General features: G+C 34.1%; 1 protein-coding gene across 1 annotated transcript in view; it reads right to left on the bottom strand.

Annotated features, from left to right (window-relative positions):
• Positions 1-16,917, bottom strand: part of TBC1D19 (TBC1 domain family member 19) — a 54,528-nt gene that overhangs the window by 28,426 nt on the left and 9,185 nt on the right. The window contains exons 2-10 of the mRNA XM_082482786.1: positions 16,037-16,109; positions 15,211-15,256; positions 13,383-13,458; positions 8,793-8,867; positions 7,786-7,849; positions 6,828-6,874; positions 3,805-3,915; positions 2,884-2,956; positions 2,041-2,079 (exon numbers count right to left, since the gene is read on the bottom strand). Coding sequence (XP_082338912.1) covers positions 2,041-2,079; positions 2,884-2,956; positions 3,805-3,915; positions 6,828-6,874; positions 7,786-7,849; positions 8,793-8,867; positions 13,383-13,458; positions 15,211-15,256; positions 16,037-16,109 — 604 coding nt within the window. The remainder of the gene's footprint in view (positions 1-2,040; positions 2,080-2,883; positions 2,957-3,804; positions 3,916-6,827; positions 6,875-7,785; positions 7,850-8,792; positions 8,868-13,382; positions 13,459-15,210; positions 15,257-16,036; positions 16,110-16,917) is intronic.

Raw genomic sequence — 16,917 nt, 5'->3', positions numbered from 1 at the left:
AATATCTTCACAGATAACTGGGGCAAGAATTTTCCATTTCAGAGTGTACTGTCAGGTTGTCTCGTTATTGGTATACATACTCAGAAGGATAAAGAATTTCTTTCTCAACAGATTTTTTTTTCCTTCAGATTGACATAAAACAAATACTCTACTGTTGACATGTTTGCTCAGATGGGTCATTGCAAAGCTTTAGGCTACTCTGTCACAAGGGCATCATCCTGAATACACTACTGTACATACCTTAGAGCAGATTATCTCATTCCTTACTTAAATCTCTAAACTTGAAAGAAATGCATCTTTAGCTAATCTGGTAGAAGTGTCGTGATTAACTGTATCCTCACACCTGAAATGCCTTTCAGAACAGGGAGAGAGTTGGGAGGATATTTCTGTGAGATTATCTACACATTAGATAGGGGTTGCATAGGTACTGAGAAGTTTCCAAACCCATATCCTCCGATTTTTCTGAAGTCTCTCAGAAACAACTTGCTTTTCTAAATTTCAGTAAATTAGATATTCACAATATCTGCCCTGACAGGAATTAGAAGGATGAGGTTTGGAATTATAAATCTATTTAATTGATTCCTCTTTCCTTCCCTCTCTTCTTAAATACTGAATAGACCAGTCCACCAATTTTCTGTTTAACCTGCAGAACTCCAACACAGATGATATGTGATCCTTTTTTCCTAAACAAAGAGGGCAAAAAGAAAAAAAAAAATTCCTCCATTCCCCACAATACTTTAGAAAAGACTGCGATTCATCTCAGTGTTTACCTCATTTTTTCTTACTGAGACACAAAATACTAGAAAGTAGTTTTGCTATATACAAGATAGGTTTTATTAAATACAATAAAGAAAATCCCTCAGACTTGGCAATATGTCTAATATAAAAGCAAAGTCTATACATCAGTGGCAACCAAAGTCATAACCAACACCCAATACAGCACGCAGTAGGATTCCCACTGAATGAACTGAGATTTCAGTTTATGGTCAAGACTCTTAACTTCTTACATTTTTACAAAATTTTATGTCTTTTCATATAGAAAAAGCTAAGACCATCTCTGTAATAGAGGCTGCTCTACACAGACAGGAGACAAGGAGTAAGAATTACATTGTGGACTTGAACGACTAGCTCAGGAAGTCTGGATGGGGAATTTATTTGGAAGAACAGGAAAAGAACAGAGATGGACAGTAATAAGTTGTTCTTGGATCAGAAAACAGACAATAAGGGATAGAAAGAACCACAAAAGGAGAAGAAAAGTAGGTCACTGTTTTGTTACTACAACAGAAAAAAAGGGATGGAGGGCTGTTGGGATGGTATCCGCTCTATTTTTTTCTTTGATGGTGATAGTGTTTAACAGGAATCACAAGAGACAGTAAAGAGCAGACATTGATGGATTTCAAACATTCCTTGTATGTTTCTTCTATAAGCAAACTTGAGCTAATAAATTATTGTTTCTTTTATCTTTCCCTTTCTTTCACAGGTTATTTCTTAACTTACATAAAAACCCTGGAACTTCTTCAGAAAAAGCAGTATAGACAGACAAATGAGTGAATTTTCCATAGTGGCTAAGTATCGCACTATTTAGCAAGTTCTGCAATTGCAAATAACCATTAAAAAGACTCTGTTCTGATGCACAGGCATCAATCCCATTACACTAATGAGAACTGTGTGTGCAGAGAAGGGAGTCTAGAGTCTTTTAATTTTAAAATGAATTTCAGTAGTGCCATAAGTTAAGTTATCACCAAAAAGTTATGTCTCTACACTTCCTATTTAATTTTTAATGAAATATCTGTGGAGTAATTTATCTTGTAGCTACTGGTAGACTGCAAATGCTCTTCTGTCTCTGTCTAAATTACAACTGTATTACTTACTGTCTCTATCTAAATTACAATGTTATTATTGACAATGCTTTGTGTTAGCCTCTCTAAATTATTAAAATTTTAAGAGGTACACGTAACTGAGATAGAAATGCATTCTATGTATTTACTAAACACATTCCTAACTACTCACAGTTTATTACAGATGAAAACAGATCCATACCTTTCTGTCCAATGCGTACATGTTCATTTTCAAAGAACTCTAGAAATAAAGAAATAGAAAAGAATGACAAAAAATAAATAAAAAAGATACTCCAGCTAGTAACGTATTTTATATTTTTACTACACACCATTACATTCAGCTGACATTTGCTGCTAATGCTACTGAAAATTAACCTGCATCAACACCAATATTCTGTCTCAAAAAGTAAGAAGAACTAATACTGCAGAATTTTTTATTGTCTGAAGAGCACAAATACCAAAGCAGCACTATGCTACATGAACCTAGACTTTCAACTAGGTAAATTTCCTTTTAAAAAGAAAAATCACTTGAAATTACAGTGGTTCCCATTTTTCTATGGAAAGACCATTTAAAAACCTGTCCTACAGGAATAAATGCATACATGGAAAAGCAACAGAAACTATGCACTATTTAAGCTACTGAATATTAATATATGGATATTTGCAGTAATATTTTCTTAAAGATAGTTATTTAAAAGATGTTTGTGTATATGCCTATCTGTTAGTTGGCTTAACATTTATTGATATTTTCTGTATTTTTGGAGACAGGCAATTTTGTTCTCTAGGTCCTGAAGTGTTCAAACACACTGAAATTAACATATATTCAACTTAAGGTGATGATTTTAAATCTTCTCCAAATCTGACCCTTCATATTTGCAATGTTGTCTATTATTAGCTATATTTTACTAAGAAAATCACTACAATCATAGTTACAGAACAAATAATTATGGTTTATTATGGAAAAAACACACAAATTACTTGATAATTGCAAAGTATTTTACTCATTAGTGTTCTATTTAAATGCTGAAGCACAGCATTAGCTAACCAGGAGGCACTTGTGCTGAATCATCAATACCCAGCTGTCCTATATTTAAGCCTAGTTCACTGAAGTCTTCTTTCTGAAAAGAAACAAAACCATAAACCAAAAATTAACAATTCTCTAAATCACTAGAGATTTCTTCTGAAAGACTTAACGCGAATCTTTCCTAAACCAAACGTAGTTCTTTTAAATGCATACATATGAAATATGAGCTCAGGTTTTTAAAGAGAAGAATCTCACATCAGTTCTTACTCTAGTTTTAGTTATGGGCCCCAGTCTTCATGTCAACTATGAGCTACACCTGGATGTAATAAAGTTGTGAATGAAAGATCAGGTTAAGGATTCCTGATTCCCAGATCTCTTCCAACCCAGGTGCAAGTTCTTCTACTAGCATAAAATCCTCAAGAGCCTTATCAGTGAAGCATTAAGAACAGCTTTCCTATTTTCTAATCATCATAGTAGTACCCAAGCATTTCCTTTCACTTACAATCTGACAATAAAGGGATTTAAAATTACTTTGAGAAGAAAATCAGAAGCTAACTGATTGTCAGTTACTGATCTTGTAGAGAGTCAAATAAAACTGTCGAATTAAGATAAACTACATACTTAAAAGTTTCTTGTACAGGAAAAAAAGAGTAAGTGAATAACACATACAGAAGTAAATTTTTGGCACAAAACGTGTGGAATAAAATGAAAACTTTCATACCGGCAGATAGTTTACTGTTTATGTTTTACTTTTCATTAAAAATCTCTTTTCAGAAAACTTATTTATGCTCTGCGTTTTAACTTCATATTTAGATTGATTTTCACTTTCAAAAGGAGAAACTTATCATGACACTAATATTCTTCCTTAGTGTTTAGAATCTCATTCAATAGCAAGGCAAAATAATTCTTACAGAAACCTCTTGTAAGAAAAAATACACTTACCAATTCTGGAATATCTTTAACTTTTAGAGGAACTTGAATTAGCCCCAGATGATTTCTGAAACTAGGCTGTTCTCCATTTTCATAATTTGGGTTTCGAAGATTCATCAGTACCTTAAAAAGGCAGCTCTGTCATTCCATGTATATATTCAGAAATCTACATTCGGAACTCTTCTTAACATCATCAGTATTACAAACAGTATGTTCAGCATAAAACCATTTCCTGCAACTATCATATACATAGGCCCAAATTATCAAATTATATCTCAGCATTTTCAAGATGAAGAGAGAGAAATTTTTAAGGGAAAAGTAAGCTCAAATTATGAAATTAAAAAAGCAGAAATAATTTTTGATATATGGGACTAAGTGCTGGCTACATAGTAATGTCTTGACTAAAATTCACTTCCTTATCAAAGGTGTTCGAACGCTAAGAGTAGATTTCTTATGGCTACAATATCTAGGCTATTCTTCAGTATTAATTTTTTCTGAAGGAATTTTTGTCCATGTTCTTAAACTGGCAATCTTATGTAGCTTTCAATCAAAGTGCTACATAATTTTATACTAAAATAATTTCTTACTAAATAACAATACACCAAAATATCTTATTTCTTTTAAGAAAAAAAAATATTACAGAACTGAAAACCTAAAGTAAGGATAAAATTTAATGGGCAAGGAACCATAATGTCAAGATAAGTAATTGTGATCTATCAAGGGATTTACGGTCTCTTACACACTGTTATTGCATGGGTATAGTTTTTGATATTATAATGTTGAGCTGGCAAGGATTCTTTCTAAGATGAGTTTCCAACTCTTATGAAATTGTTCCACAACATCCTACTTCTGCAGTTCTGTTTTGTAAGTATTCTAATACCATATAACCTCACTGTCAGCCTGGTAAATTAAAAGATTAATGTAAGAAACTGCAAACTCTGGAAAGAAAACACTATAAAAGAAAGAGAGTGACCATTAGGATCACTGGATAAGGCCAGAATGAAGATGGATTTGTTCACAGATTCAAGATTAAATACACAACTTGGCTGTTAGTACAGTGATGGAAAACAGAATAAATTAAAAATTTCCAATATTATTATCACTAACTGAACAAGAGGTACTCTTCAGAAATATAATAAAAGGGATAGAAAGTTTATTGTTGGATTCAGATATGCATTCACAACCATGAAACAATTTAAACTTAAGTCAGAAATAATATAAAACTCCTCTACCACTACAAAAGACATTCCACTAAACTTGTACTGAATCACACTGAAATATTAATACATTAATTCTGACTGATGATTCAGTATTAGATTTCTAAGTTTTATTCTGTAAATGAGGAAGCCATCTTAACTCTATAAATCTACACTGTCATCATACTCTAGATGATTTGTTTCCTTTGTAATTCACAGGATATACAGATACTGATGTTTTTTTTGTGGGTATTTTTTTTTTTTTCATTTAAAAAAAATCACTGGAGGGAAGGGATGCCATCCAGAGGGACCTGGACAGGCTTGAGAGGTGGGCCTGTGCAAACCTGATGAAGTTCAACCAGGCCAAGTGCTAGGTTCTGCATATGGGCTGGGGCAATCCCATGCACAAATACAGGCTCGGCGGAGAATGGATTGAGAGCAGCCCTGAGGAGAAGGACTTGGAGGTGTTGGTTGATGTTAAGCTCAACATCAGCTGGCAATGTGCACACACAACACAAAGCTAACCACATTCCTGGGCTGCATCAACAGAAGCGTGGCCAGAAGGTCGAGGGAGCTGATTCTGCCCCTCTACTCCACTCTCGTGAGACCCCACCTGGAGTACTGCATCCAGCTCTGGAGCCCTCAGCACAGGAAAGACATGGGCCTGTTGGAGCAGGTCCAGAGGAGAGCCACAAAAAAGGTAAGAGGGATGGAACACCTCTCCTATGAGGACAGGCTGAGAGAGTTGGGGTTGTTCAGCCTGGAGAAGAGAAGGCTCCAGGGAGACCCTATAGCAGCCTTCCAGTATCTGAAGGGCACCTACAAGAAAGCTGGAGAAGGACATTTACAAGGGCATGTAGTGATAGGATGAGGGGTAATGTGATAGGATGAGGGGTAATGGCTTCAAACTGGAAGAGGGCAGATTTAGATTAGATATTAGGAAAAAAAAATTCTTTCTGAGGGTGGTGAAGCACTGAAACAAATTGCCCAGGGAAGTTGTGGATGCCCCATCCCTGGAAGTGTTCAAGGCCAGGCTGGACAGGGCTTTGCGCAACCTGGTCTAATGGAAGGTGTCCCTGCCCATGGCAAGGAGGTTGGAACTAGATGATCTTTAAGGTGTTTCCAACTCAAATCATTCTATGATTTTCAATCACAATTTAATCCAAAATCTCCTACTGTGTCACCGTTAAGTTCACTGTCATCAATGATGTTTATTGTCCATCGTCCATGCCTATTCCAGCCATAGTGGGTAAAGCACTGTTTTATTAAGATGTTCTGTGCTTGAACCACACAAAATGATGATTAATATTGTCATTTCTTACTTTAAAGATTCAGCAGTCACCATTTTGTTAATGGTTTGGTTTGATTACAGACAAAAGCCTCTAAATTCCACAAAGTTCTTTTTCATGTTTGATTTTTTGCAGTCTTCATAGATGATCTACAATTTCAATGGCATACAGGTCTACTATCTACCATCAAACAGTCTATCAGCATCATATATTGCTATTTATCAGCTTAACGCATTGCAATTTAAAATGTAAAATGATTTATGAAATCAGTTGGAGAATTGCTCTCAGAGGAAAAAAGCTAGCTCCAAACTGTTCTTCAGAGAAAGAGAAGTTTATCACAAGTAGAGCTTAAAATTGCAGTTAAAAAAAAAAAGAGACAATAGCATTTTGTTTTGTAAACAAAACATGGGGTTGTAAAAAACACACCAAATTTCACTAAAGGATATTTCATAAAGGACAAATTGTTTGAAATACCTTTCTTTCCCACTTTACATGAAAGACTGTAACAGATGCAAGTCAATGGCTGAGTCATTGTTTCATAAATACGTACCTCAAGAAAATCTTTAGGTGCATAAACAGGCCGGAAGAGACTTAGATCTGAAATAAGATTTCAATGATGCTATGTTAAGACCAAGCCATGAAAAAAAACGTGCAATTTTCCCATACCTGTAACACAATCTAGCAATTTCAATAGCATATCAGAACAAAGATTAAAATAACATTATCACAGATATCACGGCTACAACCACCACATATTCTCCAAGTTAATGATACTGTCAGTAACTTAGTTTTGTAAACTCCCAGTAAGTGAACAGTAGTCACAGGAAGTTTTTACTTAGTACACTTAAGTCTTTAAATTGAACCATTCTTAGACATGGGAGAGATATGATATTCAAAAGAGGAGGGTTTTTATCATCATAGATTGTTGAATTAAATGTACTGCTGTCAAATAAAAAATAGAGACTAGTCATAAACAATCTGTGAAAAGTTTGCCATCACAGAGGTGGTGCTGCAATACAAACCAAACTAGTACCTTTGTAAAATCATTTCTTTTAAGGAACTTGGATATGAACTAACAAGGCAGTTAGCCTTGCTCTCCCAAAGGGTAATATGACCGACTATTGTGTGCAAATCTTATTTTCATCTTTTGTTAATAAAATGTCTGGGCTTAATTATCCATATTTCTGAACATTTTCTTTATATTAGCCTGAGCTTACACTAAGAGGAGTTGTGTCCTAGCTGTATAAATCTCTAAAGCATTGGAATGAAGAGTATTATACCATAACCTCTCAGTGATGATTCAAAGTTAGTACAGTAACTTGAAACAAAATAACAATGAAATGAATATTTATTTATGCATAATGACCAATGAGGATTTACCAATGAGAAAAAAGATTGAAATCAGTTTACCTTGAAGTGATTATATTAATCTTTGACTGATAAGCAAGATGTATATGCTATTTTTCTATGTACAAAAATTTAATGCACATAAATTTAGTTAACCTTACCTGGCTCATCGGTTCCCATTTCATTCCATTTATTAAGCAGTTCTTTCTGTTCACTTACAGGCCTCTGAAAGGTACAAGAAAGTAACTCTACTTTTTTAACAGAATGAGTAAAAACATGCCTATTTCAAATACATAAATTAATGTAACACTTTAAAAAATAGATTGCACTAGCAACACAAACTTATTTTGCTTACAAATTATCCCCAGCCTGAAGGTATATTCTACCGCAGAAAGTCCAAGTTCCAGTTCAAGGGAAAAAGAAGCCCACTAAATAGTTTCATGTGTTTACTAATGAATTTTAGGCTATTTAGTAGTCAGTTTCATATTACTGAAGATTTACTGCTCACTCCATAGAGCTGTTGGACTTTGCCATCGAATTCCTGTCCCTGGCACAGTCATGAAAAGCAAACACAGCTGCATCCATTATCTCATATGATGAACCATAGATATTCTGCTACCTATCATAGATATACAACAGGAGAAAGATAAAGAACAAAACATTTTGTTGTTCCCCAATTCCATGATCTTTAAAATTAAAGCCTCTGAATTAATAATAAAAAAAAAATAGAAAAAAATTAGCAATGTACCAGTATCTCTTCTCTCCCAAAGTACCAGTTCAACTAGGGTTTTCTCCAGCACACAAAGTATACCCATATTGTGCACAGGCTATGCAGCTAGAAGTTATACAGCTGAGTCTGCACACATAAATGCTCTCTTAAGAGCAATGAACATAGCAATTAGCTTTCCAACATGCTGCTCCCTCAAGAGGCTAATTACTGCAACAGCGAAGAGGAAGCTCTAGCTATAGACTTAATCTTCTCCCAAGTTGAGCTGATGCATACATTGCCGGTATGCCCCCAAATTATTCTGTATTAAAATTATTTGGATACTGTCCTTGCAGCTCTTGATAACCATGTATAAAATGGACATTACATTACAAGTGTGCAAGACGAGGCTTTATTTCCAAAAAATGTCAGTTTGGCAACAGAAAGTTAATAATACATTACCTTCTGCGCTAGCGGGATACTGAGTTCTGTGCACATGCTGTTTAGACTTTTTAGAATTCGCTTCTCCCAGCTTCCCTAAATCACACAAAAAAAATAAATTATATGGAATTTTTTTTCTCCAATTGCATTTATCATGTAACAACAAGCAGCTTTTTAAAGTCATATATAAGAAAGGATAGCAAGAGTCAGTGACTGACATCTGCAAAAACGCTAAGGAAATATTTACATGTTTCTTTAAATGGAAACAATAGAGCAAACAGATTTTATAATTTACATCAAAATCAAGAATCAGAAAAATGAGTTGTTCACATTTCAGATCTCCAAAAATAATGTATTTCACCATTACTGATTTTTGACATATGCCTAATGATCAAGCTTTCTTTATATATCAACATTTAACAAGTTTTTCAAACGATTATAAGCAGAGCAATCAACTGTACAGAAAATGCCTTCTCTGCTTTGCAACCTGAAAAGAGTGCAAGTCTTTCTCCACAAATAGTATCTTAGATGTTCTCAGAAGTTTAAAAGGTTAGAAATTTGGTATTCTGTAATGCTCAAAAAATAGTTCTTCTAAAATAATGCTCAGGAAATAGTTCTCTAACCAAAGAGAAAACCAGAAGTAGACACTACCTCAGTAGCAAGTGGACCACTTAAAGAGCAATCAGATTCTTACGACTACTGCATTAGACTTCAAACTCACCATATGGTGCCTAATCCATGGATAATTCCTCTGAAGGTAATGCCAACTCCTATTGACTTCCTTGTCAACTGACTCAGGATTTTGCTTCCGTGATTACAGCACCACTGGTGGGTTTTATATTTAATTTAGTTTTCTGTGGATGACGAGTCAGGCCTCGATCAAATGAATGCAAAGACTCCTCTTAATATCATTTAGCTCTATTTATTATTTGTAATTTGCTCTAGACAAATTCTACAGCAGCTAGTTACTGTCTAACCACATGTTCCTCAAACTTAAACTTCTGTCAAAAAAAGGCTGCAGTTTATTAGACAGGAAGCAAATGAAGGGAAGGGTAGATGTTCAAATGTTCTGTTAAAAAATAAAAATTATAAAAATTATATCTCGTCTAGAATAGTTTCATTTTAGCTTCCATTTGCAAGATCCTCATGAATTTTTTCATCAAACGGAACAGCTATCTGTCACCAGAAAATTCTTCTCTCAATCAAGTCATCCTTTCACCTTTTCTTGCATAAACAAAACAGACCTGAGTTTTGACTATACGGAATGTTTTCCAAATTGCAGGGTTTTTTAATAATATTCTGTATAATATTTTTATTTAACTGTATTATTGTATTCAAATACCTTCCAAATGCTGCAGTTACAGAACACCAGTAATGCTTCAACTCACACCAGTCTCTGCTGGGCAGTTAAAGCAAATCAGCAAAGTTCACATTTTGAATCCTAAAACTTAGTGCTAACATTTTGTCTGCATTAAGATGCGTAAGTTTTAAGTAATAATTCTGCTGTTTAACAATGTGGGAAGACGTGAGCTATCTTCCCAAAACTGTAACCAGACTGAACAGCTCAGAAAACACCAGAGATGTGAAATAACCTGATGTTTTAAAGAAAGGTTCTAAATATAATATCTGACATCTTTCAGGAAACACACGAACAAAAAAGACTTAATATTCCACTGTCTAGGAAAGACCTAAACAATGGTCTAAAGTAAAGCAGCTGTACCCAGTGATCCATCTCAACCCAATCACAGGAACAGCTATCCAGCAGACACAATTAGAAAATATATAGTATGTCACATTAATTTTCAAAGATATGTAAATATTAATGGCAGTACTTTTTCTACACTGGACAATACCACAACTAGATGAATAATTTACAGCATTACTACTCATTGCCATTAATGCTCTATACTTTCCTAGAAAGCTGCTTTTCTTTTGAAGCAGTGAAGAGAATACTGTACAAAAACTTCAGTCTACTACCTAAGAATGAGAAAACAGAACCAATTTGAGGAGAAAAAGGATTAATTATGAATATTTTAATATCTGCTCTAGAAAAATACTAATATATTTTTAATTACTGATTCAAAATCATTCCAATAACTGATATCAAGGTAAGATTGTCTTCAGACACTATCATCCTTCTTTCCAGAATTCTGAAGTAGAGCAAAATTAATTAAGATAGAATAGGACAAAGAAAATGTCAACGAGCTAATAACAATGGAAATGGGATCCTAAACAGTGCCTATGCATAATAAGAATCAAATATAATGTATATGGAAAACATTTTTCTACTAGAACAAATTTTGTTGATGGCTTCAAAATATTCTTTTCCAACTGTTGTGATGCTAAAAGACAAATAAGGTGAAAAAAAATTTACCTACAAATAAAACAAAATCAGTCTTCTACCTTCAAAACATTAATTAGATTTTCAATAAATAATGGAAGTAAATCGGTAAGTTTCCACTGTTAGCTCACTGCGAAAAGGTACTAGCAACCTGTATATTTGCATTTTAGCTATTTCCAAATATTTTAAACAACCAACCAAAACCATGGAAAGACTGACTTTGTAAGCTTTCTACGCTGTTTATTGCTCTTTATTCAAAAAGGGTAACAAAATAAAACCTAGTTGTGATTCAACTGATCTGATCATGATTGTTTTCTTACGGACTTATTACCTAGAGTGATAAACGTGTGCATCTTTAAAATCGAACGTTCACACGTACCTCAGTGGTTTTAGAAAATATAATGTCAATTCCCCTAACTGTGTATTTATTACTATTTTACAACTCTCACCATTTATCAGTATTTATCTACAAAAAGGTTTCATATGTCTTTATTGAAGAGCTGTATTTCAAGAAAGGATTTGAAAGAGGATCTACTGGTTTTGTCTGGGATAGAGTTAATTTTCTTCACAGTAGCTGGTATGGTGCTGTGTTCTCGATTTGTGACCAAACTGGTGTTGATAACACACCAATGTTTTAACTATTGCTGAAAAGTGTGTACATGATATCAAGGTCATTTCTGTTTCTCATGCTGCCCCACCAGCGAATAGGCTGGGGGTGCACAAGAAGTTGGGAGTGGACAGAGCTAGAACAGTTGATCCCAACTGAACAAAGGGATGTTCCAGACACGACATCATGTTCTGAATAAAAAAGCTAGGAGAAAGAAGGAGGAAGGGGGGGGATGTTCAGATTTAGGGTGTTTGTCTGCTCAAGTAACTGTTATGTGTGGTGGAGCCCTGCTTTCCTGGAGATGGCTAAACAACTGCCTGCCAATTGGAAGTAGTGAATGCATTCCTATTTTGCTTTGCTAGCATGTGTAACTTTTGCTTTACCTACTAAACTGTCTTTATCAGTCTTTATCACAAGTCTTCTCACTTTTGCCCTTCCGATTCTCTCCCCTATTCCGCTGCAGGGGAGTGACCAAACGGCTGAGCTGCCTACCAGGGTTAACCCACCCCAGAGGATATGGATGCATAAAACTCTTTGGAATAGGGCTATGAAATTTTGGAACTAGTAAAGATAGGACTTGTCCTACTCATTCCTACTAGAAAAACAGTTCTTTTCACAGAGCTAAAAATATTGGTTACTGTAAGTATTGTATACACTTTTATAAAATAATAACCAATGAAACTGATTTAGACAAACATACACGTAGATACACCTCTGTGGTTTTCACATAACTGATAAGAGTGATTATTTTCAGGAAGTAAATTGTGCCATTACATTTCACACCACAGAAGAAAAATTGTTTAATACAATCTTTGTCCCCAGATGCTGAAGACTGAAACCCAGGAGAGCAAGATAAGACTTACTGGAATAAGTAACAATATGATTGAAAAAGTAACACAATTTGTTGAATACCTTGTAAAAGAATACTGCAATATATTTCTAGGCACACCTGAGTTAAACACAATTTTATCCTTACCTCAGATATTTTGGTTAGATAATATTCTTGAAGCATTTCTTTAACATTTTTATGTGGATTTTTTTATTTATTTCCAATGGCACATATTGGTGCAAAAATAAAATCAACAAAGCAAAAATATTTTTTTCCTGACACCAAAAATCCTCATTTAATCTTTTATAGTCCAGTTTCTCTTATTCTCCTTCAATATGTCAACATGCCTTAAGCTCCTTAGCTCTATACTTTTCATCTTCCTTTCACATTTCTAAGTACTAAATATATCTCTTCTTTCTGAAGAACTCACTATCTCTGCAGCCTGTTGTCTTTCATTGCAAAACTGCCTGCCTGTGTCTCTCCAAAACAATATTTTTGTAACCCTCAGTGAAATGACCTATAGCTATACTTTTTCTTCTTCCCAGAAAAATCAAATTCTCCTCCTTGACATATCTCACATGGTCTCTATTCCACAATATTCACTTACCTGCTACTATATCCTACTTCTTTCACGGCTGGAGAATTACTTGATCATTTTTTGTGTGTATGTAAAATGTCACATATACAACATTATTATTAACTTCAATGCAAAAACAAATTTGGGGTTTTCCTAAGGTATAAAATATAGAAATTGTACAATAACATTATACAGAGTAAATCTCAAAGAGTCTAATCAAAGATCTGATATAAACAGTAAAATTGATAACAACCAACCTGTGCTTTCCTCATATAAGCTAATGGTTCTTTCATATGCTCAGGTGGTGCTGAAGGATGACAGGGAGAAGGAAACCTGAAAGAAAGTACAGTGTATTTTAAATGTTCAGATTCTTATTTTGCGTAATTAATCCCGTATTTGTAAACCTAAACATAACTTCTTTCATGAGAGCACTAGTAAAACCACCACATTTTGATCAAAACTAAAAATAAACATTGTTTTTAGAAGTATTTCTTCATTTCAACATGAGTTCTTCTTATATTAAAAATAATACTTCCTCATAATTTCACATATTTGGAAAATAAAATCAAATAATTCTATGGACAAATCAGGTATTTTAGAAGTGTATCCTCTTCACATCATGTCATCTTTATGACTCCCCGGAACTTTTACTATCCAGGATATTATATTTTTTCAAGACACAATACTTTTTTTTTTTTGAGGATTTCCTTTTAAAAATCAATAGTGAATATCTGCATGTCCAAAGCAATTAGAGTTTTGTGCTGTTGACCTAAGCAAAGTTGACTATCCATTCATAAACTTCATTATGCCAAAATGTAAAAGCTGGAACAAAAATAAAAGAAAAAACAAAACAAAACAAAACACTAATTTACCTTCCAGTAATGCAGATTATTTCCAATAAGTTATAGCCAGACATTTTATCCAGCTTAACTTTAACTTTCTCAAATGTCTTTCATGAAACAAAATTTACACAAAGCTTTCCTTATAGTCAGTCCAAATTTTTGTTTGTTTAAATGTATTCAATCAGTTCCTATCATACGATTTTGGGAAACGCTCCCCAGATTTCTTCCCGTTTTTAACTGGTAAGGTCATTCTTGTACTTGCTGCTAATTTGCTCTGGACAACTCTGTGCCTATGTGTAAAATGGAATCAATACTAACATTTTGGCAATGTTTTTTCTTGGCTTTTCCACAATGTTCATGAAATCATGGTAGTTAATTTCAGTTTTCCAGGGCTAACTTCAACATTGTTTGGAGCTTATTTTGGTGAACTCAAAGAAAGCATAAGCATTAGTCCAAAAGACAGGTAAATATTTTTCCCTTGAAAGATATGATGAAGATTAATCCTTACTAACAGACACATTTACAAGTATTTTGCTGAATTGAGTCCCTCATACTACTAAGGCACATTGTTCAAGACTGGTAACTCTATTAAACTTATTTAAATTAGCACAAATAGATTTGCACACACAATTATTATTAGGTAGTTGCATTTAGGGATGTATCTGTCATTAAATTCACCTTTCTACTTCACCAGAATGTAAAGACAACTTATGCTTCCCAGAAGTCTGATCTGAAGTGTGCTGAACAATAATAAAAAGGGAATTTCCCAATTGCAGTGTTTATGACCATATCCCAAGCACGATGAACAGTGATCTGCTAAGTGTAGAGATCTAATACCTTAGTTTAAAGGTTTTTTAAATAATACAACAAATATGTGCAATGCTGACACAAATCTTATGCTGAAAAATATTAAATTTCATTTACAATAACAACCTGAACTACGTAAGAATTATATTATGACTGTTGATACCTTTGGAAGTAAAACAACAAAGAAATCATTAAAGTAACTACAAAGTTTGGTGATATTTGTTTCGCTCATTCTTTAAAATGTACTTAAGTCCAGTATTTTCACTAGGATGAAAAAGAAATAGTGGCACTTTAAAAACAGAAATGAAGCAGGCACCCTTGGTATGACAGATCTTGCAGATAATAGCAACACTTCATACACCTATATATATACAAAGGAATCAAAAGTAAATCATGCAAGTAGAACTTACTAAATAAAAATACTAAATAGACTCACACGTTAAGTTCACTATAAACAGCATTCTGAAGCTTCTTTTCCCAACCTGTTAAAATAAAAAAATATCCAGAAGACAACTTCAGGAATTAATACTAACGGAACATCAATCAGAAGTTGCTTTAGAGTCACTGGTGTTTTCTGTCCTATCTCAATTCATGTCTACCTACCAGCAAAAGATGAAGAAAGCTTAACTTAATTAAGACAGGAAAAACTCCAAGTTGAGGTCTGTATAAAGGTTGAATACCCCTTATTTCCATCTACTGTTTAAATAATTACAATAGAGTTTTGGTTAAATAACCATATGCTATTTTTTTCAAAGCCATCATATTATTAAAACAGCTATAAATATTAACAGACATAGTGTTCCTGGTGACTATAAATCTTACATCACTTATCATCAAATTTTCCCATGATAGAGTTACATAGATTAAAACTTCCAATGGAAATTGGAAATTTAACTAAGGGTGAAACTTTCAAGAATACCTCCATGAATGTTAATTTCCATTTTCAGAAGTGACTGAACTCCTGTATCATTCAGAAGTTTAAAAAAAATTACCAATATCTTACAAAATGATAAAATCACTTTGTAGCATATTCTTATGTTATATATATTCTTAGCATAGGATGTTTTTCAAAATGTTGCTGGAGTCCAAGAATGTCTTCCTTTTTAATTTTCTCTCTTGTTTAATAATCACTGAATGCCTGCTTCTGGCTACTGTCAGCTACAAGAAACCAAGCTGTACAAACTACTGTCCTCATCATGTGTGTCACATGTTCTTATATTGATCTATACTATTCACGAATGTATCAATGAAGTATTACAAACCTGATGTCTTCAGAAAATCCTTAATATCTTCTTTTAGTGATTCCAGTTTAATGTCTGGGTTGTGTAGGCTAACCTAATATGAAAAGTAAATAAATAAATAAGCATCAAGTAAGTACTAAAAAGAAACTACATTGTGTATTTTAAGTTACAAAATAAGAAACATACATACTTAAGGTTACACAGAAAGCAAACTGCTTCCTACTAACTTGACAATGGTAACTGCAGCCAAAAAAATCAGCCTACTTTTTGCTTACTCAAGGTCTTTGCTTTTACATCAGTGCTAAAAGCTGTATGCGGGCAAGGAGAGAAAAGGGAAAGGGAGTATCCAGCAACATAGATGCCGAATATTCTGAGCAAGTAACTCACATACTTAGTCCAAATGCTAGACTCTACACATTAAGGGATTGGTCATAAGGTACACAAGCAAATAACTAGAAGCCATTCACTGTATTCTACATGAAAGAATCAAACTGAAAATGTTCTCTAACTTCTCACTTAACCTCGCACAGTTCAGCTCTTTCACATAAGAAATGCCATCTTCAAACTTCAAATAAAACACTGTGAACCCAACGTTCCCCACTGCAGCTGTGACTACCAGGTATACACAGCCTCCTGTAATGAAATTCACTCGACAATTAGGCACCAACCAGCTTTACAACCATACCATGACACTACCACACAGATGCTGCTGCAGATTTTTCAGCAACAGCAGGAGCAGCTGCTACAGCATCTCCTTCTTCTATAGCTAGACCAAGAGGAAAAAACAAACAGACCACAAAGGTCCACAAGCACAACAATCACAAACTCAGGAGTTTCTGTGAATTGACTTCTATACATATTTTCCTAAACACGGAGTGTGGCAATAGCCGATTACCACCAGA

Source organism: Vanellus vanellus (assembly GCF_965231255.1).
Source record: "Vanellus vanellus genome assembly, chromosome: 4".
Lineage (NCBI taxonomy): Eukaryota > Metazoa > Chordata > Aves > Charadriiformes > Charadriidae > Vanellus > Vanellus vanellus.
The sequence above is the reverse complement of the archived record's forward strand: the minus strand, read 5'-3'. Positions and strand labels throughout refer to the sequence as shown.